General features: G+C 40.0%; 1 protein-coding gene across 1 annotated transcript in view; it reads left to right on the forward strand.

Moving 5' to 3' along the window:
* LRP5 (LDL receptor related protein 5) overlaps positions 1-25,797 on the forward strand; it is a 182,958-nt gene that overhangs the window by 102,030 nt on the left and 55,131 nt on the right. The window contains exons 6-7 of the mRNA XM_060262966.1: positions 1,883-2,279; positions 2,755-2,926. Of these exons, the coding sequence (XP_060118949.1) occupies positions 1,883-2,279; positions 2,755-2,926 (569 nt within the window). The remainder of the gene's footprint in view (positions 1-1,882; positions 2,280-2,754; positions 2,927-25,797) is intronic.

Genomic DNA, 25,797 nt, shown 5'->3' on the forward strand with positions numbered 1-25,797 from the left:
TATTTATGTATCTTCTGATTAAAAGAGCCTTAAACTTACATTCATATTATTTGCTGGGAAGGTGTATTGTATACAGAAACTAAAAATTACTATTGGCTGAAAGGACAACAACTTTGTGGGGCATCAATGTCTAGACATTTTCCCCTGATTTCTTTTTGTGTATTAGCAAATAAAGTCATAATCCTTTTAAATGAAATCTTAATTGTATGTTTTCACTTTGAAATGTGTAACATAACAGGACCTAAGTGACTAGAAGAATTTTATTATGCAAGTCTAAATATATGAATTTTAGCCTTTTGATGAAAACATTAGTTCTTAAAAACACATGTTCTATTAAGTATAGCTTTGTGAAGAAATTGTGTTTGGGAATGATGATCTCTAAAGTGTAGCTCCCCCACCCTCAGTGTTTCTCAGCATTGTTTATTTTTCACTTTACCAACATAAGAACAGTTAAGGCAACAAGAACCTACCTGTTTCCATAACACATATTTTTATCCCACTCTTCCTCAGTGTCCAAGGAGACATACATGATTCTCCCTTTCCCATTTTATTCTTACAACAGTCCTCTGAGTTAAGTTAGGCTGACAGTGAATGGCCCCAGGTCACCCAACAAACTTCATGGCATAATGGAATTTGAACTCCACCCTCCCAGATTATAGTCAAACATTCATACTTTGCTTTAGAACAAAGTTGGAGTCCAGGAGCATCTTTAAGAGTAACAAAAGTTTTATTGAGAATGTAAGCTTTCATGTGCTAAAAGCACACTTAATCAAACTCTGTGTGTGCTTTGTTTGTCTTAAAGGTCCTACTGGACTCCAGCTTTGTTCTGTTGCTTCAGACCAACATGGCTGCCCACCTGGATCTATACTTTGCTTTTGTTCTCAAGAAAAATGATTATTTGGGGGTACACTAGCTATACCTCTGTCTCTGTATTGCAAATGCATGACAGGTTTAGAAGTTCAGCTTGATTGTTAACATGACTATCTAACTCAGGCCGTTTTTTAGCCTTTGAGAACTTTTGGAATATGGACACTGGGTGGTAGGTGCAGCCGCAAAATGGTTGTTGCAAGCAGCTGAGCATGACATAACATCATAGTGTGAAGTTATGCATACCTCTGATTGTAGATATTCAGCATTTCAGACAGAAGCACTGTTTAACAACAAGCGTAGGGGGGAAGAGGAGGGAAGCTGAAATCAGATCAATTCTTCTACAGAAAATGGCCACCTTGAGGTGTGTGCTCCACAGTATACCATAACACAACCATGCCAGGTCAGAAAAAAACCCCCAAACAGATCACGCCACAAGCACATTCTGATGCTAAACACCACATGCCCAAATACGACAAGAAAAGGCAGAAACAATGCACTGCAGAAAGAAGGAATGCTGAGCTTCAGCATCTGCATGATCTTTGTCATGCTATAATGCCACGGCAAATTGACCCTGAGTGCCCAAGGCTGGGGCACTCGCCCAGAGCCTCTCTCTAGAGCCCATTGTATTTATTTCCACAGTAGGCTTTATTCCTAGTGTGTGTGTATAAAAATATTTTCTTGCATACGTACAAAATAAATGTACATATTAAGCTGAAAAACTCTCATCTGACCCCATCTGTCTTCATTTTGCAGGAAGCTAATCTAGCTATCCCTTTTACATGACCCTGGAAGAAATCTCATGTGGCCATTCCCACTTTCCTTACAGGGGGCACCAGAACAGGTGTGCTTAGCAGACACAGTTGTCTTTGTGGGTGCCACAATGAGGACTTCTGATCTAACTGAACAAAATTTCAGCACACTTCTCAAGTCATTGTTTTCCATTGTTAGGAAGTATGTTCCAAATTTACGTTGTGGAAAATACTGATTGATTATGGGCAATTCTCTTTTCCAGGTGCTGAAGAAGTACTTTTGCTTGCCAGGAGAACAGATTTACGAAGGATTTCGTTGGATATGCCAGACTTTACTGATATTATTTTGCAGATAGACAATATTAGGCATGCTATTGCAATAGACTATGATCCTGTTGAAGGTTATATATACTGGACTGATGATGATGTCAGAGCCATTCGTCGGGCTTTCCTTGATGGATCTGGAGCCCAGACACTTGTGACAACTGAAGTAAATCACCCTGATGGAATAGCAGTGGACTGGGTGGCTAGAAACTTGTACTGGACTGACACTGGAACAGATCGCATTGAGGTTACACGGTTGAATGGGACTTCAAGAAAGATCTTAATATCTGAAAATTTAGACGAACCCAGAGCAATAGTACTCAATCCAGTGATGGGGTGAGTCTTACACACCTTTACTGAATGTAGCAGAAATGAAATGGTAGCCTTACCTTTGCTGTTAAGCTACAAAACCAGCTAAGTTACATATGAAATACTCAAATACTCAGCCTGTGTCATCTTGCTGCTGCATGTTTCTATATTGAAATCTTCATAGTCCTTTCAATTTGTACTTTATGTTACTGTCAAATGTAATACATTTGAGGCTGCCAAGAATCAAAAACTGCCATTTAGTAGGCTTGCTGAGTTTAATTTCTGTCTTTTTGGCACTTTATTTAAAATGACAAGCATGATGATACTATTGTTCCTTTATGGATCTCAAACTCTTTGGATAGATTGAAAAAACTGCTTTGACACCAGCTAATAGAAACAAGTTTCTCACTAGTAAGTGAACTTGAATTGAACTAATATATTTTAATAGATTATTTGAGTGTATAGATGCTTATGGAAAGCATCTTCTTTCTGTTCCCATCAGCTATATGTACTGGACAGACTGGGGTGAAAATCCGAAGATTGAATGCGCTTATCTGGATGGCTCAGAGAGGAAGGTCTTGGTGAACACTTCTCTAGGGTGGCCTAATGGTTTGGCACTGGATCTTGAAGAAAGCAAACTGTATTGGGGAGATGCAAAAACTGACAAAATTGAGGTAAAAAAAAAATGTATTTTCTGAGAAGCTGTGGGAAGACCTCTCTTACTCCAAGCAGTTTAAAAACTGAGCTACCATGAGGATTACTCACTGTTCATTTTGTTTCATAGCAATTTTATTTGTAGATTGTGAACAGTTTCTGAACTGAGTGAAACTGGGTATGTGTGTGTGTGAAACTGAGATGTGTGTGGCTGTATCATGGTAATTAACTCATCCTAACAAGGTCACAGAAAAGAAATAGGAGAATGATTGAAGCTAAACCATTTTAAAACTGAGTTCATTTAATTGTGCTTTAACTTGTCCAGAAGTTCATATTTAAATGCTTTGAAACTGGGAAGAAGATTTGTTTTAAAAAAAAACATACTGCTCTGAGAATTCTCAGCAAATATAGATGCCTCATTCTATATGTAGCTTATTTAGCTGCTTTTCTTATTCAAGCCAGTAAAAGAGTTTTCTAGAACTTGAAGGCATACTAATTTCAAGCAGTAACTGAACATGGTGAGCTTTATTAGATCTGTTTATAGGAGGAAGGTGTAACTGTTGAATGTCACTCAAGTGTTTAAGAAAAAATCCCAAATAAATACATTATCAGAGACTCTAAGAAAGAATAAAGTAAGCCAATAACTTGCTCACAGGGAAGAATATCTGTTAACATCTCTCTTTAGCTGGCACTTTTATGAAGCAAGTTTTAATTTTTCCAGAATTCTGTTGTGTGTTTTCTTTTCTTTTTTTTTAAATGAACAAGTTGTCCTTGGCTGTAACAGTCTGCCTTGTAAATGGTACAGGGAAGATTATACATGTTTTGTAAATAACTAGACAATTCTGTTCCCTGAAAGCCTGAAATAGTCAGCATATTGCAGCCCCTGAGAGAGCCTCTTATCAATGAATATATGTGTGTTTTGAAGATAATATGTACTGTCCATTCCATTTGTTCACTGTGCTAGAAAACATTAGTGATATTATCCCCTTTTGGGTCTCAAGAGTCTGCTAACAGACTGAAAAAGCAATTTTTACCAGTTAATAGGAGCAGGTTTCTCACTTAAAGGTCACAAAATGCACCTGAAATTACCTTTTTTTTTGGTTGGGATATTTGTAGATACAGATACCAGTAGCTTGGTTGCTGATTCTGATTTATATGATGTTTAACACTGTTAGAAGAAAAAGTAGGAAAATTTACCTTAGTAGCATGTATTTTCATTAAACTGCTATTGCATTTTAGTGTTTGGAGTATTAGACAAAATTCAAATTGCATTAAATCAGCATGAGGGGGGGGGGGGGACAAATCCTCAGTCTTAAGGCATAGTTTTGGCTTGCAGTAAGAACAGGATTTTTTCAGTTGACTTACAGCCAAGGATCTTGGTTGATAGCTTTTCATTTTATTGAATATCACAGCACCTTGTGAACTCTACACTTTCTCCCAGTTTTTTTTCTAAACTTGAAAACAAAGAATACATTGTGAAGACTTCTTAATTTGAATTAGTTGTGTATTGTATATTTAGTTAGCTTCTAGCTTTTAGAAAATGACTATTTTTTTCCTACCCCACTTTTGGGATAGAAGCACCTCCAAAGCAGCACAGTGTTTCCGTATACCTAGGAGTGAGAGAGTTCATTATTTATATGTGTAAAACTTCACATGGTGAAAACAGCAGTTATTCTTTCTTGGCAGAGACCTTCCCATCTGCAGCATTCAGCTGTAAATACAAAGGGCTCAGTCACTTCACAAGTAGTTTATATCCTGAAGAAACCATTTGGCAAGCCTTGTCCAACTTTGCGTGACAACAGCCTTTGGGGCTTTCACTGCAAATTTGGCACCCTGTGGTAACATTGTTCCCAGCTTTAAAAACTTTTTTTGCTAAGTTAGTTTGGCAGCATGTGCAAAGGGTAAGCGGGGGGGGGGGGGGTGGGGGGGGGAGGGAGATGAGGAATACAGATTTTACATAGTGTCTCTGGAAATAATATATATGACTCAACAAATTCAGCTGCCACAAAATAAACTGCATAAATGAATTCAAAGCAAATTTAGGACTTCCTCGCAAAAAAGGTACTTTCCAGGAACAAACAGTAGATTAATACGGATTACAAGATTCCAGCAGAGAGTAAAGCAAAGAGCCCCTGGCATCCACGTGTAGATGTTCCTAATTCTCTTAAAAACCAATTTTGTGGTTTGTTGGTATTATCTTTTCAGCATTTGTCTAATGCTATAACTGCATAATTTAAATTGTTGGGCTTTTTTCTCACTATTAAGCAGGTTTTTATTTTAAATAACTTTTGAGTCAATAGTAAGACTTAATAAGAATGTGCAGTGTCATTGCATACTGTTTCTGATTTTTTGTCGTAATTTCAAATGCTTTGTAGTTTATTTTCCTGAAGGATTCAGGCTTTGTATCCAGAGTGTGTCTGAAGTATTATGTGATGCTAAAAAAGTTTCTGTGAAGCATGATACAGGTCATTAGTGTCAAGCTGTACAAGCCTCCGTCCATCTGGAAATCCTGCCAAGCTCAATTTAAATTTCTTATCATTTTAGCCTTCCTAGCTTTGTTCTCTAATCAGATTTAATAATGGGTTTGTAAATTCAGAATAGGTGTTGACTTTTTTATGCATCTACTATCAGAAAAGGCTTTCAAATTATTGTCCTCTCTGTAGAAATCAGTTTTCCAGGTAATTTTTTTGCCATATTTCAGCAATATTTCAAATGACATTTTAGCTCTGAACATGATGGATTTATCTGGATTCAGATGGCAGGATTGTTCCTAGTTTCTTTGCTGGTAAGGGCTTTTACATGATTCCTAAACATAAGCAGGCTAATCAAGGTTTTGGAAATTTATTTTAGCATCCATTAATTAAGGTGTCAGTATATTGCTTTTGTATTTAACTGGGCTGCTTGTTAAAATTGCATTAAATTCTAAAAGCTGGTAAATATGGGAAAGACAACCAACATTTCTTTAGGCATAGGGCAAATTAGTGTAACCCATTTTTTTCTTCAGTATCCAAATTAAATTGCCTTGCCACAATGCAAGAAACAGGGGACCACAGTATTTGCAAGAAGAGTGAATAAGAAGGCCTTCCTTTGTTTTGAAATTCTAATGTTTATAGGCTGTGAATTTTTTTTTATAATTTGCTGAACCAAATTTTTCTTGTTTAATTTTGGAACTGTAAGCAATTTGCAGTGTTGTATTTATATTATATATTTATAGTATACACCGTGTTTAAATTATTAGGCAAGTTGCGTTTTTGTACTTAAAATGAATTGTGCATTCTTATACACCAGAAAGAACCTTTGTTTCAAAAAAATAGGCAGGAGATTATTTCTGAATAATTGGAATCTGACCCTTGACCCTGCTGAGCATACTATGTCAAAAGTAAGGCAATTGCCTTCCCACAGTCAAAGGAGAAATAGGCATTGATCATAGCAGAACTGAGTTGATTGACTTCAGGAAACAACTAAAGGCCCTCTGTGGACGGCAACAGTATAGTTTGCTACGTCTGAAACTCAGACTACTAATTGTTTACTTCACATGACTGAAACAGAATGCTGCTACTTATTAACTTTTTCTCTAAATTTTGATTGTCTTTGTGCTTTTAAAAGGAGCTCTAAATATGGACATGGATCCAAACCTATGCTTGTGTTAAGTAGAGGCGCTGCATGCATATGACAGAGTTGCTTCAAATTCTGCCCCCTACTCTGACAGTATTCAACTTGGACGGGGCAGGGCTTTTTTTGAGCAGGAATGCACAGGAGCACAGTTCCGGCTGGCTTGGTGTCAGGGGGCGTGGCCTAATATGCATGAGTTCTTGCTGAGGTTTTTTCTACAAAAAGCACTGTGAGAAACAATGGTGATGTCAGGGTATGTGGTCTAATATGCAAATGAGTTCCTGCTGGGCGTCTTCTACCAAAAAAGCCCTGGGTGGGGGATTGGAGAATTGGACTGAAGCCAGTATCTATATTTGAACTTTCCCTGCCCAGTCAAGGCTCACTATATTTTCCAATGGGATATCCTGCGGATTTGTCGTAGTAAAATGTTGAAGCATTATTTAAGTTTTGTTCTCTTGAAGTGTTACTTCTAGTCAAAGCTTATTTTGGTTGCTTAATATCAGAGTATACCTCCTACAATTCATGAAATAAATGCTTTTATACATTTAGCAATATAAAGATGTTTATTATTAAAGCAGGCTTCCATTGTACATAAGGATGTTGTAGTGTTTTTTAAATATAGATAAGAATGGAAATCAACTGTATTAAACTGCCACTTATAGTACCATTAAAATTGTAGTGCTGTGTTCTAGGTATGACAGGAATGTATTAATAGTCCATATGCAAAAGAAATACACTCTGCTAGGCAAACAAGAATAAAGAATAAAGATAGGATGAAGAAACAAGGATAGGATATAGAATGTTCCAATGGCAGGGTTGAGGTAAGAAAGCTGATATTCAAGATGTGTGTGGCTTTTGGGAGTTATCGCTCCCTCTCCCAGCCTTTTAATTTTAAGAGCTGATACAGTGGTTTAAAAATGTGGCCTGTGAACCAACAAGTCAAGTTTCACTTCAGCTACAAGCTCATTAGCTGTTTATAGGGATTCCACTGTTCTCTTGGTCTCAGTCCCCCAACTGGAATATAGGGGTAATAGAGAAAGTTTGGTCTTGAACTTGAATATCATATTTGTCTGGCTTTTTGATCAAATGAGGTGCTTTACATTACTTGGTCTTCTAGTACTTATCCCTGTTAACTTGCCATTAAACAATAAATAAGCACCATCATATAATTTGTATCATTCTTCAGCAGATAGCTAATTTAGGATTTTCTTTTCCAAGGTTTCAGTTCCCTTGTCTTTTCACTGTTCCCTCTAAAATTGGGTTTTGGCATTCATCTGTCTGTATGTGTATGAAGTGAATCCTAACTTTTACGCATTGGGATGAATCCATCACAGAGTTCCCATAGCTGAAAATTTTTTCATCTGTGGAGCCTGACTATCTCCCCTCCCTTTTTGCTGGAACCCTGAATGCCCTCCCCCCATTTATGTTCCCATTGGTTAAATAGAAACAGCATTCAGGGTGCATTTGGGGGCTGCAGCTGAGAGGGAAGCCAGAAAGTCACAGTGCTGGAAATCCTTCAAGGTGCGGAAATACTCTAGTGGAGCCGGGCCACCAGCTGGATTTTATATACAGTGCCTAAGCAGGTATGCATGATCTGTAGGCTGCATCTCCCCCAGGGTTTGAATTGTGCTTGCAGCAACTGACATATGGAAATTAACATGTTTGAGTAGGCTGTGTATATGTGGGTCCTTTGAAGACAGAAAGAGGACCAGAAAAGATGTCCCCAGAGGTTTCCCAACCTACCTGTATGCTTCTGGGGCATACCAAGACTAAACTCCTGGACAGGCCTTAAGAATCAGATGTTGCTGCTGTAGCTAATTTCTGAACTGGAATTGACATCCAGTTTGTTGATGAGCCTGGCTAAGCACACTGACAGAATATAAATTCCTTTCAAGACTTTCTGACTTGGAAAGCAGAGCCTGTAATTCTGGATGAAACAGTAACCATACATCAGCTTTTTGCAACATCTTGCTATATTTTCCAAACTTATGACATGCTGTAATCTTAATGAACTAGAGTAATTTCCCCAAAATATGAAATAATGGCTGTATACACTAATTCGTTGCTGTGAGTGGCTCTAGTTCCTCATCCTGTAACATACAGAAAAGGCCATACATTATGGATATTAACTAATTTTTAAAAACTTTCGCAAAACTGATAGAATAAATAACAAATCTTTTCTCAGATTGCACAAGTGGAACCCTGAAAGACTCCCAGGAGAAGGGATCCCTTTGTTTGATTTTGCTTCTCTTGTCTCATTGTTTCTCCCATTTCCCCTGCCCCCAAATTGAACCTTTCACTTCCTTTTTGCCCCTCTGCCTTCTCTTTTCCTGCCTCCTGCTGCCAATGTCTCTTCTTCCTTCTGTGCTCACCCAGTACCTCTCATGCCATTTCCTCCTTTCCCCACTGCTTCTGATCTTTCTTGTTGAGCTGCCCACTCTCTGGTGAGCTCACCCAGCAGTAGTGCTGTTACCTCTGAAATTTACATGATAGTGTGCATAGACAGTGGCAAGGAAGACAGCCCTCAGAAGGGGGGGGGGGATGCTCCATCCATATCACACTTCTCCAGAGGGACAGTTACCCTGAGGAGTAGGAGTGGTCCCTCAAAATGGTAGTTATTTCCTCCACCAAGATAACTTATTGATTTTGGGTGGGTGATCATGTGTGCGTGCAAACCTGGAAGCCAAACATCGAAGTCCTGGTTTAGAATTGATATGATACTTGATAAGGAAATGATACTTGATGAGGGCAAGATTTTTTAGACTGACATGCTGTGAACTGCCTAGCATACCTGTTCATTTTCTTCATCAATCACCTTTTCTTTCTTCAGTTTACTGATGGAATGTCCTCTACTAGATTTACAAAAGCCTTTTTTTCCCATTGCAGAATAATATTGCAGTTTGGTGCTGGGAAAATGCTGTACTACAGCAACACAAGTGATCACAGAATCCATGATTCATTATGATTATAACAAATACATAAGTGTACCTTTATTGTGCTAAGACATCTATTCTAGAACGGTCAAGCTCAAGGATGCTCACAGTTTTGAGGAGTTGATCAAGAGATGGGTCATGGGAAAACCACTGAGTCTTCGTGGAAGCACAATTGTAGGAAATCAAAATCTCCTGCCTGCTGCCCTGACTCTGGGGATTGGGCTGTGCTATCTCCTCCTGAACAGATAAGGTCTTGAGGACAAGAGAGTAAGGTTAGGGTTAGTTTAATTAAACCATGATTTGCTTTATGTCTGAATTGAGCTTAAATATCTGCCCTCTTATATTTAGTAGAGCCTGAATTTGTGCACCGTTTAGACCCTAAATATGCATGCACAGTTTTCAGCTGTTTCTCAGTTGGGAGGAAGTTGGCCAGTAAGATTATGTCAGCAGCCCATGTCTCTCTGCATTTCTTCTCATAGAAACACTTGGGCCAGTTGAAGCTGAACTGATGTCTGCAGTGGTGGGAATTCTTTAACGTGTGTATTCAGCTTCTTATAAGTATTCCTTGCCCTGATGAGGCAGCAGTCACTCAAAAGGGAAAACTTCCCTCCCAACTTTGATTGACTAGAGTCATCCTGTGGGAAAGGAAGCTAACTTATTCTAAACTGTAGGTGACCCTTGCCTTTTTTGTGGGCAATAAAGACATAATGGGGGCCCAGCTAAGGTTGAGCGGAACCCCCACAGCCATCTGCGCACTTCATTGGCAGAAGTGGCTTTCACTTGAACTTGCATTTGACAAGCGTGTTCTGTCTTTCTCATTCAGAAGGGTCCTTCAAAGCCAGCTAATTGAAATGCTTGCATCTCTCCCTTCCTCCTTTTGCTTCTCCCCCTCCCCAGATTTGTTTAAATTGCAGAGCACTAGTCTTCTCTGTTAATGAGCAAAACCACATACATTTCTTTAAGAACTCCATAGGAAAGTTTTAGGGTTCTCCCCATCTCATTCCAGTAGGTGAGAGTCTAATTTAAATTTTTAAAACAGTTTCCCCCCCTTAATTTTCTGTTGTGCCCTTAAATTCCTTTTGTGTTCATAGCTCTGGACTTTATGAAATGAAACACAAATCAGTCCCCTGGAATAAAAGGTTGCATGTATGCCTTGTGGCATTTGGAATGAAACTATTCACTGCCTGAACGACTATAAATAGAAAACCAGGAGCTGTCTGTTACCCTGCTCCCTGCAATGAAGCATCCTTCCCAATGAAGGGCGACTTTTAAAAGAGAACTTTATTCTTTCGATGTGGCAGTTGAATTGCTCAGGAATTGTCCTTGCACCTCTAGTTAGAAGGCATTAATCTCAAATTTATTATTAACAAAAGCATTCTTTCTCTCCAATAAATGTGTGTTTTTAGACCTGTAGCCAGATACGCCATCTCATCAGCGGAGTTCCATGTAAAATTCTGAATGCAGAACAAACATGGGTCTCTTTCCATTTTGATCCTGAAAGCTTTCTTCTGGCTGTATTCCAATTTTCGGCTCCTTTTTATCTTGTATTCATTCTTTAGTAAGAAGGCTAAATTAGTGGCACACAGGTTTTTTCAGGTTTTGAGAGACAGGACAAGAATTGTGATTTTTTTTATTATAAAAATAATAAAAGATTCAATTCTCCCAATGAACTTCAGAAGTTGCCGACATAAAAACTCCAATAGCTTACTGTTGCAGTTCTTTAGGCAATTTGTTTGGTTGATTTGTTCATTATGAATGCTCAGAAATCCCCCGTGTTGTGCAGTTATGCAAATGATTTGTCAGATTTTTTTTCTCTTTATTTTTTTCCCTAAAGAAATGGGGGGAGGGGGGAGGTGTTGCTCATTGACTAGTGCTGTTCCATTGGCTTTGATGGGGCTCCATGAGTGTAAGAGGCCAATAAATCATCTGCCTAAACAGGCATTTTTAAAAACTTATTGCTATTTCTGGTTAAAGATTTTCTTCGGTCACTTGCATACTTTTTTTTTACTGTCATCTGCATTGAGAAGTAGTTTGTATGTATTTGCATCTCAATTTTTAATGGTGGTTTTATTGTTCTTCCCAGCTAACAACTTATAGCCAGTTGCAGCCTTTTAAAAAACTAGTGTATTCTGAAGGAATTTCTTTCATTAGGAATTAATATTGAAACAGCCACATTCTAATATTAAGAAGAAACAGTGGAGAAAACACAAATTTAACTGAGCTACAAGAAATCGGTGGCTTTAAATTGTTTTGTTGTTCTCTTAATTTTGTCCCTCCCCATAGAATACTGACAGATGGAAATGTTATAAAGGATTGCATTGGTTTTAACCAATACCACCTTTCTTCATTATTGGTCATCCCTTGTTTTTATGATTGCAATCATCGTTCATCCACATGCTGATTCCAGTATGATGTTCCATATGTTTTGCTTGTCACCTTTTATTGTAAGACTTCCTTTACCTAACGTGGCCCCCTGCTGCCTTTTTGCTTTCGCAGTTCCTATAGGTAGCCTTGCTGCCTTTCCCCTTTCTGCCTTTCCCTTGGGAGCCTGTTGTGAACCATTGAAGACATTGAATTCCTTTGTCAGATTTCATCTTGCTTTGTCTCTGGTGACTTTGTCCATTACTTGCTTTGCAAGTGTCATCTGTCATCTATTCATAGCTGTAGAATTTCCCTTCAGTTGATCACAACTTTCATCTTGTCTATAGTAGCTACATGTACCCCCCCCCCCCCCCAAAAAAAAAGTCCTGTTCTTTTTGGTTGCTGCAATGTTCACAAATTTTGTGAATATCCTCTGGGTATTTTAATATTTACAAAAAGGAAAGGTCTTAATATGTTGCAAATTAAGGACTTGATTTTGAAACAAAAAAAGTCTGTACCTAAAAATTCTGTACTTTAAAATATAAATTAATGCTCTTTATTATTTAATGCTAACTCTTGCAAAAATATATTCAATGGATGTACAGAATATGCTAAATGTAAATGTATATTGAAATACCAACAAATTGCTAATGTTAATTTATCTGAAAATGAGTATATGGAATGCATTTAAACTATTCCTGCTTGTTTGCTCTTTTTTCCTAATTACATAAAATTGTAATTGTTTAGATGAGAATCATTAAGCAGCAGTGCTGCAGTTAGTCTGACTGAAATTGATGAGATTTAAGTAATTACAAATTGTTCCCATTACCATGTTCCTCTTAGTAATTGTCACATTTTAGAAAGATTGAGGGTATGAGGAAGAGGCAACGACTGATTGCAGTGGTGGTATGCTTGTATGGTCTGTTCACACAGTCTGCTGAATGAGCATAGACAGAAGGCAAGGCCTGATGTTGCAGCCCTGCTCTCTGCCCTGCCCCTCCTCCATATCAAATGACCCTTGCTCTGATGCCTCAAAAGGGTTTAAACGAAGAGCAAAGGCAGATTTATAATGGAAGTCTAGCTGCACAAAAAACAAGCTTCAGCAGTTATCTAGGCATGCTATTATTTCCCTCAAACAATCTTTGGTCTGAATCTCAAAACTTTGGGAGCTTGTTCTGAGTTTGAATACATTGCTGTCTAGGTTTTTGGTTTGTGTTTTGAAGTTTAGATGTTAAAAGGTTAATTACTTACTGTGGAGTCAGCGTGAAGGATTTCCTTGCACAAATATGCAAATTACTATTGTGTATTTTTACAGTTCGTAAATACATTTGTGAAGTGCTATGAGATAAAAGGTGTTGCATACATTTTATCTCTCTGCTGAAAGTGTGCGTAGTCTCTGTTCCATTAATGCTATTTTTGAAGAGGAAAAAAGAGTGCATCATGTTGTCATTTGCAGTGGCCAAAGAAAGAATGCTCTTAAAGGAACATTTTGCTCCCACGACCACCGCATAATACATTTTCCTTTCCTTTTATATGTGACATTTCCCATTACTAGGAACACCATATGGAACTTGCTTGGTAACAAGGGGATTAAGATGCTTTCCTTGCTATAGTGTTAGTGGAGGACCTTAAGCTAGCCTAAAGGAGAAATTTTATAAGGCTTTTCTCTAAATTGGTATATGGGTGCTATAAAAGATAAATGTTCATGTTTAGCTCCCCCCCCCCCACTGCTTGCACAAAGATGTGGTGCGCAAAGAAGGGGGGGGGAGGAACAAATTTGACAAGAACTGATTGTCATCCTTTGAGCCTGGCTTGGTTAATGCTCCATCTGAATGTCATTAGACATAGCCAAGCTATTTTGTGGTCTTCATTCTCCTGACATGTAGCCAAGGTAATAAGTTTAATGTAATGAAGTGCTGTTCTTGTACCCTAGTCAGCTTTAATTGCAAAACATATGAAACAGAAAAACAGAAGTATGTGTTGAAAAGAGTAAAACTACAGCTCAAGATAATAGACAACTCTTCATATTTTGGTGCCAGTGGCAGCTGTTTGCAGACTACTTTGAGAAACAGTTCTTAAAATGTAAGATGTAGTTTACCCTAATTCTAGTTGTACATAGCAGTATATCAGATGGCAACACCATTGTCCAGTCACTGAAACTTTAACATAAAGAGGTAATTTGTGATGAAGAACTTACCTCAGCAGTAGATGCCTCTCACTCTATGCAAATATTTGTGGGCTAATATGAATAAGACCCATTGTGGGAATAAATACAACAGGCTCTAGAAAGAGGCTCTGGGTGAGTGCCCCAGCCTTGGGCACTCAGGGCCAATTTGCTGTGGCATAATAGCATGATAACAATCATGCAGAGGCTGAAGCTCAGCATTCTGTCTGTCTGCAGTGTGTAATTGCTGCCTTTTCCTGTTGTATTTTGCTTTGTGGCATTTAGCTTCAGCATGTGCTTGTGACATGATCTGGGATTTTTTTGACCTAGCCTTGTTGTGTTATGGTATACCATAGAGTATGCATCTCAAGGTGGCCATTTTCTGTAGGACAACTGATCTGACTTTAGCTTTCCATCTCCTCCCCTCTCCCTGCAGCTTCTACCTAAAAAAAGTATAGTCTTTCTCCACAGAGTGGAACAAAGCAGGAGGGAGGCGTTCTCAGCAGGGTATAATGAAACAGAGTCCACCCTGCAAAGCAGCCATTTTGTCCAGGGGAAGTGATCCCCAGCCCTCACCTGGAGATTGGCAACAATGGCTTCCCAGGAGGAAATGGCTAGTTTGGAGGGTGGAGTCTATGGCATTATACCTGTCTGAGGTCCCACCCCTCCTCAAACCCACTCTCTCCTGTCTCCACCCCTCAAATCTCCAGGGTCTGGCAGATGCTGCTCTGAAGCACTAACTGCTGAACAGTAGCAATCAGCCAGGCCTAGTGAAGTAATGCCAGTCAGGTGGCATGAAGTCACCCAGAGGGTGCTGTCAGGCCTAGGGTAGCCAACTTCCATGTGGAGCCTGAAGATCTCCTGGTATCACAACTGAACTCCAGAAAACCAGATCTCTCTGCCCCCGGAGGAAATAACTGCTTTGGAGGGTGGACTCTGTGGCATTGTATTCAGCTGAGGTCTCTCTCCACCCCCCACCAAACTCTGGTTTCTTTAGACTCCACTGCAAAATCTCCAGGAATTTCCCAACCTGGAGCTGGCAGCTCTAGTCAGGACTGCCCCAGTGAATTCTCCCTCAAAGGCCAAAATAGGCCTGGAAAGGGCCTCCTTCCCCCGCCTTTTACTGAAGAACCAAGCTTGGAATACTATGGTTGCCTAGCAAAAGCTACTGAGGGAAAATTAATGACCAGGCAAGATGGGCCAATAGGACGCAAAGGCAGCTTTCTCAGTGACCCAATCCTCATCTGTCCTGGAGCTGGAGGGTGAGGTTGCTCTCCATGGAGATTGAGCAACACATGGCTTAGCCAATGGGAGAGTAGGTGAGTCGTCAGCAAGACAGGTTGCCTTTTATATATAGGATTATTTAGAAGTGTGCAGTTGTTATTGGTATTCATTGCTAGGATGCCAGCTTGCTTTTTAGTCCATTGTATATTAAGCAAGTAATAGGTCCTAATGGAGGCACAGTAATGGCCACATTAAATGTGATGGTAGCAAACTAATGAGTTTGCCGTTGAATCCCTTTAAAGCAGCGGGGTAAGAATATAAGACAGAGCACGTTGAGAGCTGAACCTTTTCCTTTTAGAGTTCTACTGAGAGAAAATGAGACAGCTGAAGAAAAAAGTTGTTTCATGTTTTGTGGGGGTGGGTGGAAATGTGGGTTGAGGAAGGGTTTAGACTTCTTACCTCATGCTTTAATTCTGTAGTTCAGTGTAGTAGTCAAGGTATAACTGCTACTGTGGGGCTGGCACTAAATGGTGTTTGCTGCTAAATTGGTAGAGAACACTGCAGTCTAGTTCATAGATATATATTACCATATTTATACTGATGTGTCAGTATTTACACAGGCGTCCTTTTTGCTTTTTAAGGTGAAATTGCTGTTCAGGTTGCTGATCTTGTCTTATAAAGGTCAATAAAGAATACAGTGATACAATTTTTGGTGACTATTTGCAAGCTATAACAGTCAAAAGATATGATCTTTGTGTTCAGAGAGATTATATCTCATTGACAAGTTTGGCTAGTCAAAATGGGAATGGGTGTTTCTTTTTGTGGCTGTATTATCTTGTTTCTCCAGTAATAATGCTGGGTTCAGTATAAGCCCTAGGCTTTTCACTGAGTTTATGAGAGTTAGTTGAATGCCATCAAATGTTGGATTTCACATACAACTAGTACTTTCTACTCTGCACCATGCAAAGTAAATTTTGCAAATGTGATTGCTTTTTCCTGCTGGAGTTTACAGAGTACCAACTCTCACCCTCTTTCCTGACTTTTCCCATGCATAAGGGTTGCAACTTGCAAATGAGGGCTGTCTGCTTCTCTAGATTGCAGAAACTCCACCAACTTTCTTGCTGCTCATCTGCTCATTACACTTTCTGGAAGCAGAAAGTGAAACTTTCCCAGCTTTGGGAAAATTCCTACTTGTTAGCATTCAGAGTTTACTTGAATTGAAGTTTGCATCTTGGTGTTATTTTTGATGCAATTGCAAAATAATTGCATCAAATGTTGCTGCCGCTAATGTTGAAAGAAGCTGATATTAAATCTCTTCTTTGACAAATATTTTTGCAGTTGAGACTTGTGCAGTTGTAGAGTGGAGCATTTCATTAAGCCTTGAATTAATGCAACACGACTATTCATTTTTTTAATTGTTGGTTATATTTGAATGGTGGTCAGAGAAATTGAAAAATGTTGGTCAGGGAAAGTCAGGGAAATGAAAAATAAAATGTTAGTGGCACCCCTGTAATTTCACTTCCCCCTCTTTTCTTTGGACACAGTTCTACTATTTCTGATAAAGAGCTGTAGATTTTGATGGTTGTTACCTTTCTGTGCCTATCAAGCTAATGCACTGAGCATGGTGATATTTTGAGTCCGTATTTAATTCTTCTTGAAATGTAAACAAACAGATTATGATTTGAAATTAACAGACTGGGAATAAACCTTGTTTTCATTTTTCCTTTAATGTCTGAGAAACAGCAAGGGAAACAATTTTAGATGACAGAGATGAAAATTCAGTGAGAAAAAGTACATAGCAGTAACCAGGGCTTTTTTTTTTTTGAGCAGGAATGCAGTTCTGGCTGTCAGGTGTGGCCTAATATGCAAATGAGTTCCTGTTGGGCTTTGTCTACAAAAAGCCCTGTGAAACAATTCTGATGTCAGGGGATGTGGCCTAATATGCAAATGAATCTCTGTTGGGCTTTTTTGGTAGAAAAAGCCCAAGCAGTTAGAAACAATTACTGGTGGGGGGGGGGTTGGGGGGGAGGAGAACCAAGGCTCTTTCTGTTTGATTAAATATTTAATGAGACAAATCTTTACATGGTATTTTGGAATGATGACAGTGTGGTATTGGCATAGGCAAAGGAACATAGTGTATCCAACTGTGATATAAAAAGCTAAATAAGAAGTCTGGTCATAAGAACATAAGAGAAGCCATGTTGGATCAGGCCAGTGGCCCATCCAGTCCCACACTCTGTGTCACACAGTGGCCAAAAGATTTTATATATATACACACACACACTGTCTAATAGCCACTGATGGACCTCTGCTCCATATTTTTATCTAACCCCCTCTTGAAGCTGGCTATGCTTGTAGCTGCTACCACCTCCTGTGGCAGTGAATTCCACATGTTAATCACCCTTTGGGTGAAGAAGTACTTCCTTTTATCCGTTCTAACCCAACTGCTCAGCAATTTTATCGAATGCCCACGAGTTCTTGTATTGTGAGAAAGGGAGAAAAGTACTTCTTTCTCTACTTTCTCCATCCCATGCATAATCTTGTAAACCTCTATCATGTCACCCTGCAGTCGACGTTTCTCCAAGCTAAAGAGCCCCAAGCATTTTAACCTTTCTTCATAGGGAAAGTGTTCCAACCCTTTAATCATTCTAGTTGCTCTTTTCTGGACTTTCTCCAATGCTATAATATCCTTTTTGAGGTACGGTGACCAGAATTGTACACAGTATTCCAAATGAGACCGCACCATCGATTTATACAGGGGCATTATGATACTGGCTGATTTGTTTTCAATTCCCTTCCTAATAATTCCCAGCATGGCGTTGGCCTTTTTTATTGCAATCGCACATTGTCTTGACATTTTCAGTGAAGTATCTACCATGACCCCAAGATCTCTCTTTTGGTCAGTCTCTGCCAGTTCACACCCCGTCAATTTGTATTTGTAGCTAGGATTTTTGGCCTCAATGTGCATTACTTTGCACTTTGCCACATTGAACCTCATCTGCCACGTTGACGCCCACTCATCCAGCCTCAACAGATCCCTTTGGAGTTCCTCACAATCCTCTCTGGTTCTCACCACCCTGAACAATTTAGTGTCATCCACAAACTTGGCCACTTCACTGCTTACTCTCAACTCCAAATCATTTATGAACAAGTTAAAGAGCATGGGACCCAGTACTGAGCCCTGCGGCACTCCCCTGCTTACCATCCTCCACTGCGAAGACTGGTCCAGGCTTCTGTCTCTAATATTACCAAGGACCAACGTATAAGACAGGACTTGGTTCTCCATGGTGCCCCTATGCACTAAAGTAAACAGGTTGTAATCCAGGCCGTAGTTGGAGAGGGTGAAACCTGCCCTCTGACTCAAGGCATTGTAGTGTACAGAGAGATGATAGTGATTAAACCACATTTCCCTCAATGGTGGAATTAGGCTAAAAGTTAAAGATCTAATACTTTGGGACCCTAACCAATTGGTTACATTCCTCATCTGAGTAAAATGGGGGAAATTGTTTGAACCCATATTCCCACAACTGTGTTTCTAAATCTGTAACAACTTTCCTTACAATTCTGAGATATTAATCCATGATTTTGAACTTTATGGCTTTAACTTTATTGAGATTAGTAGTCAGCCACAGGTGGTTGTAGTCTAGCTTCTGAAAATGCCACAGATGTGGATGAACAGTGCTTGTAGGTGTGGATATGGAAACAATTATCCTCTTTGTCTAGTCAGACTTGGGGTGTTTTTGCACTGACCTTAATCGGCAGCGACATCCCTCTTTACATTTGCGCCACAAAAGCTGCGGGACTTTGCGGCTCTTCCTGGTGCTCTGCAGCAATTGGTGCGAAATCCGCGCAGATCCTGCGCGGTGAAGAGGGACGTCTCTGCCGAGTAAGGTCAGTGCGAAAACGCCCTTGGTGTAGCATGGATGCAAATTAACTCCTCTCTCTGATTGAAAAAGGAGAGAATAATACTTTAAAAAGGGAGAATATGTATAAATAAAGCATGCAGTAAACTGAACACCCAACCCACTGTCCTTTTCCAAGAAAATCCCTTGGTACAGGACAACCCCCCCTTTTTTGGGGGGGAGGTGTTGTTTCAATGGGATATCCATCAAACTCTTAGTGGGAGCAGTTGCCCAGACCATTATAGGTTATGAAGATCTGTAACTTCTAGGGGAAAAGATAATGCACAAGTGCTGTGTGTTGCTGTGGTTGTTCAGTCGCACAGTTGAGTCCGACTCTTTGCAAGCCCATGGACAAAGTCATGCCAAGCCCTCCTGTCTTCCACCATCCTCCGAAGTCTGTTCAAATTCATGTTAGTTATATCAGTAACGCTGTCCAGCCATCTCATCTTTGGCCGTCTCCTTCTTCTTTTGCCTTCTGTTTTTCCCAGCATCAGGATATTCTCCAGTGAGTGCTCCCTTCTCATTTGGCGGACAAAGTATTTGAGCTTCAGCATCTGACCTTCCAGGGAACAGTCTGGGTTGATTTCCCTTAGGACTGACTGATTGGATCTTCTTGCAGTCCAAGGGACTCTCAAGATTCTTCTCCAGCACCACATCTCAAAAGCATCTATTCTTCTGCGCTCGGCCTTCCTTATGGTCCAGCTCTCACAGCCATATATTACTACTGGGAATACCATCACTTTGACTATACAGACTTTTGTTGGCAGGGTGATGTCTCTACTTTTTATTATATTGCCCAGGTTCGCCATAGCTGTCCTCCCAAGGAGCAAACGTCTTTTAATTTCACGGCTACAGTCACCATCTGCAGTGATTTTGGATCCCAGAAATGTGAAGTCTGTCACTATTTTCATGTCTTCCCCTTCTATTTGCCAAGGTGTGATGGGGCCAGATGCCATGATCTTAGTTTTTTTGATGTTGAGTTTCAAGACTACATTTGTACCCTACTCATTCACCCTCAACAAGAGGTTCTTTAGGTCCTCCACACTTTCTGCTATTAGAGTGGTATCATCTGCATATCTGAGGTTGTTGATGTTTTCCCCGGCAATCTTAATTCCGGTTTGTGCTTCATCCAGGCCAGCATTCCGCATGATTTACTCTGCATATAAATTAAATAAGCAGGTGACAATATACATCAGTGTCGAACTCCTTTTCCTATTCTAAATCAATCAGTTGTTTCATATCCTATTCTGACCATTGATTCTTGACCCTTATACAGGTTTCTCAGGAAACATGTGAGGTGGTCTGGTACTCCCATCTCTTTAGGGACTTGCCACAGTTTGTTGTGATCCACACAATCAAAGACTTTAGCATAGTCAGTGAAGCAAAAATAGATGTTTTTCTGATACTCCCATGCTTTCTCCATAATCTAGCGAATGTTGGGAATTTGATCTCTAGTACCTCTACCTCTCCGAAACCCAGCTTGAACTTCTGGTAATTCCTGATCTACTGAATACTGCTGAAACTTAGCTTGTAGGATCTTTAACATGACCTTGCTAGCATGTGAAATGAGTACAATGGTGCAATAGTTTGAACATTCCTTGGCACTATCCTTCTTTGGGATTGGAATATAAACTGACCTTTTCCAATCTTGTGGCCACTGTTGCGTTTTCCATATTTGTTGACATAATGTGTGCATCACTTTAATAGCATCATCTTTTAGGACTTTGAATAGCTCAACTGGGATACCGTCATCTCTGCTTGCTTTGTTGTTAGTAATGTTTTCTAAGGCCCATTTGACTTCACACTCCAGGATGTCTGGCTAAAGGTCAGCGATTTCACTGTCATGGTTGTCAAGGACATTGAGATCCTTTTTTTATAATTCTTCTGTGTATTCTTGCCACCTCTTCCTGATCTCTTCTGCTTCTGTTAGTTCCCTACCATTTTTGTCCTTTATCGTGGCCATCTTTGCACCAAACGTTCCCTTGATTTCTCCAGTTTTCTTGAAGAGATCTCTTGTTCTTCCCATTCTGTTATTTTCCTCTATTGCTTTGCATTGTTCCTCCAGGAAGACCTCCTTATCTCTCCTTGCTGTTCTCTGGAAATCTGCATTCAGTTGGGTGACTCTTTCCTTTTCACCTTTGCCTTTCGTTTTCCTTCTTTCCTCAGCTATTTGTAAAGCCTCATCAGACAGCCACTTTTCTTTTTTTTGGGGGGGGGGATGGTACTGATTGCTGCCTTCTGTATAGTGTCATGAACTTCCATCCATAGTTCTCCCGGCACCCTGTCTATCAACTCTAGTTCCTTAAACCTATTCTTCTCCTCCACTGTATATTCATAAGGGATGTGATCAAGGTCAAACCTGAATGACCTAATGACTTCCCCAGTTTTCTTCAGTTTAACCCTGAATTTTGCAATGAGTAGCTCATGATCTGAGCTGCAGTCAGCTCCAGGTCTTGTTTTTGCTGACTGTAAGGAGCTTCCCCATCTTTGACTGTAGAGTATATAATCAGTCTGATTTCTGTGTTGCCCATCGGGTGATGTCCATGTGTAGAGTCACCTTTTAGGTTGATGGAAGTGGGTATTCACTATGATCAGTTTGTTCTCTTGACAAAACTCTATTATCCTTTGCCCAGCTTCATTTTGTTCTCCAAGACCAAACTTGTCATTTGTTCCAGTTACCTTTTGACTTCCTGCTTTGGCATTCCCATCCCCTATGATGAGGCAGACATCTTTTTTTGGTGTTAATTCTAGAGGGTGTAGATATTCATAGAACTGGTCCACTTCATCCATTCCTGTCCATTTTAGTTCACTGATTCCCAAGATGTCGATGTTTAGTCTTGCTATTTCTTGTTTGACTACCTCCAGCTTACCTTGATTCATAGATCTTACATTCCACGTTCCAATGCAGTATTGTTCTTTGCAGCATCAGACTATTCTTGCACCATCACACACATCCACAGCTGAGCATCCTTTTGGCTTTGTCCCAGCCACTTCACTCTTTCTCTGGTTACTTGGACTTGCCCTCTGCTCTTTCCCAGTAGCATATTGGGCACCTTCTGACCTGAGGGGCTCATCTTGCAGCGTCATATCTTTTAGCCTTTTGTTACTGTCCATGGGGTTTTCTTGGCAAAGATACTGGAGTGGTTTGCCATTTCCTTCTCCAGTGGATCACATTTTGTCTGAGTTCTTGGCTGTGGCTTGTCCATCTTGGGTGGCCCTGCATGGCATATCCCACAGGCTCACTGAACTGTGCAAGCCCTCTCGCCACGTCAAGGCATCAATTCATGAGAGGGAAGTGCTGTGTAGCTTATCCTAAAGCCATGTTGTTTTTGCAGGCCTGATCTTTAGGTGGTGATGAAGCAAGCCATGCTGGAGATATTAAAACAGTCTGTCAGAGGAAAAACCTCTAATATAAATTAGGGTTTCATTTGGAGATGTCCCAAGTGTTGAAATACTTTAGGGATATCTGAGAAACTAGTTCTAAAATAATTGTGGTTTAATTTCAAACTGCATCAGAGACCCCAAGTATGCTTCACTTGTCACAAACGTGCCATGAAATTAAGGTTTCCTTTCAGCCGATTATCTCAAGAAAAGGAAAAAGTGTAGAGTATATTTGTGTTATGGTTATGTTTGTGGTTTATTAGTTTAATTACATAGAAATGGGGATTTATGTTCCTTGTTTTATGACAATGTTATGGTTCACAGTTGCCATTACAGCTGGTGAATTCTCTGTTCACAATGTATTCCATATGTGTTGAAGACCACATTGTGTGGAATTGGCAGGACAGCAGTGTATATAAGTAGGGTTAAAACCCTGCTTTTTTAGTTCTGTGCTGAAAATGAATGTATAAAATTCTTGCTAGAACAGCAAAGAGATGTACTTTCTGCGTAAACTTTACATGAACATTCAAATACAAAATAATTTTGTCTTAATTGCTACAGCATTGACAGAAGCATTGATTAAACAGCCGACTGATATCAAACTTTATAGACTGCCTTCAGAGCGAGTACAGTATGCAGATTAGTACTTTGCTTGCACTATGGAGTAATGTTGTAGGAAGAAGGCACTTATGCAGCTAGATGGGTTGGAAATAAGATGGTAGAGTTCAAGCTCTAGGTGGGGCATCTTTTTAAAAGTTCTCCTTACATGCGCACCTCCTTGGAGCTACTGCAAAGCAGACTTGGCTAAAACATTTATTCCTAATGTGCTAGGGTTCCCCCCCCCCTTTACTAGCACTAAAAAAAACAAAATCATGGGAAGCATTAAAAATAGCACCTCATACAAAATAGCCTGAAATAATACAGCCTGTCCACCTCAGTCTGCTGCAAATGTAGCCCAGGCCTCAGATTCTACTAGGCTTGTATTCAGATTTTTCTTCATTCCTAGTTCCAATTGTGTGGATACTGTGTTAAAGTATTTGAAACGTTGTACTCTTGATGTCTTTGGTGATTGAAAACGCAAAGGTTTAGCAGCAAAATGAGGGCAAAATCAATACCTTTAATTGGGGTGTGAACTGGCAGAGACTGACGAAGAGAGAGATCTTGGGGTCGTGGTAGATAATTCACTGAAAATGTCAAGACAGTGTGCGTTTGCAATAAAAAAGGCCAACGCCATGCTGGGAATTATTAGGAAGGGAATTGAAAACAAATCAGCCAGTATCATAATGCCCCTGTATAAATCGATGGTGCGGTCTCATTTGGAGTACTGTGTGCAGTTCTGGTCGCCGCACCTCAAAAAGGATATTATAGCATTGGAGAAAGTCCAGAAAAGGGCAACTAGAATGATTAAAGGGCTGGAACACTTTCCCTATGAAGAAAGGCTGAAATGCTTGGGACTCTTTAGCTTGGAGAAACGTCAACTGCGGGGTGACATGATAGAGGTTTACAAGATAATGCATGAGATGGAGAAAGTAGAGAAAGAAGTACTTTTCTCCCTTTCTCACAATACAAGAACTCATGGGCATTTGATGAAATTGCTGAGCAGACAGGTTAAAACGGATAAAAGGAAGTACTTCTTCACCCAAAGGGTGATTAACATGTGGAATTCACTGCCACAGGAGGTGGTGACGGCCACAAGCATAGCCACCTTCAAGAGGGGTTTAGATAATAATATGGAGCAGAGGTCCATCAGTGGCTATTATATATATATATATATATATAATTTTTTTTTGCCACTGTGTGACACAGATGGGCCATTGGCCTGATCTAACATGGCTTCTCTTATGTTCTTATGTTCTTAATTCACTTCATTGCCTTATCACCAAGATCCCTCATTTTTATCTATTGGGACTGTATAATGATTAATCCGTGGTTAATTAAAGCTTAAATTTAGTTATCACTGTATGCTCCATTTCTTCACAGTTTCTGTCTTTTCACAGTGTTCAGACTTCTGGTGTTCATGGGTTTCTCTTCGTAATATATATTGTACACAAAGATTTCAGTGCTTAGAAGGGTGGGTTCTATGCAATATGAAACGAGTTTGTCTCTGCCACTTTCCCTCTGCTGTCTCCTGTGCCCTCTGAAAAACTGTGTCTGGTCATGTCACCAAAGTCGTAGGAATTGGCAGAAGTCACACACTCACCCACACACCAAACTCTTCTGTGAACAGGGCAAGAACTTACAAATTATTGGAAGACTTATTTCTACTAATTTACCCCTTTTTGCTATAGCTTCATTATACTTCACTCTGTGAGTCTACCTCATTCTGTGCTGTGCTTAAGAATCCAACAACCCCCAGGAACAACTATTTGGGGAAGGCAGAAGGGGAAGCAGCAAAGATCTGTTCTGCAAACTCAGTCATATGTGATCCAGCACATAGGATGTATGACAGCTGACTAAGCATTTGGGGGTTTAAATATCTTGTACCACAGTTACTAAATCCTTTTCTGTGACATGTCAGTCAAGTCCTGTTTTGAATGGTGTTACTTTCAACTGCTTTCTGAATGTTCCTGATGATGGGGAGGGGGTGCAGGCATAGCCACTTCCTCCAGGCATTCCTACTCTGTTGAGAGTCAGGCAGCTGCACAAAGGCAGTGGTTGGGCTCAGCATGTTCATGCCCATTCCCTTCCCATGCCATGAATCAGCATGTGGTAGCCCATACCAGGATTATGTGATTTCTCAGTGTACGTTAAATTACTGTAAGAATGCATAGGATCTCTTAACATCCAAAGCATAGTTGATCTGTGTGAAGTGACACTGTGTATTTCTTAAGAATATGAGTGTGTTTTTATTATCAAATCCCACTCTACTACAGCATAATCACTACAATTAGTAGGCACTTGCTAGAATCCCTGAAATTGACCATTGATCTATCAGTAAGACTTCCCATTTTTCTTCTGGGGTTTAATTATCTCTTTTAAAATATGGCTTTGTGGTGATGTATCTGCTTTGCCTGTAAAAGATACTAGTCGCTGACATCTCCAGAGAGATCCAGTTTGGTGTAGTGGTTAAGTGTGCGGACTCTTATCTGGGAAAACCAGGTTTGATTCCCCACTCTTCCACCTGCAGCTGCTGGAATGGCCTTTGGTTAGCCATAGCTCTCACCAGAGTTGTCCTTGAAAGGGCAGCTTCTGGGAAAGCTCTCTCAGCCACCTCACAAGGTGTTTGTTGTGGGGGAGGAAGATAAAGGAGATTGTGAGCCGCTCTGAGTCTCTGATTCAGGGTGGAGGGCAGAATATAAATCCAATGTCATTGT

Source organism: Heteronotia binoei, chromosome 21 (genome assembly GCF_032191835.1).
Source record: "Heteronotia binoei isolate CCM8104 ecotype False Entrance Well chromosome 21, APGP_CSIRO_Hbin_v1, whole genome shotgun sequence".
Lineage (NCBI taxonomy): Eukaryota > Metazoa > Chordata > Lepidosauria > Squamata > Gekkonidae > Heteronotia > Heteronotia binoei.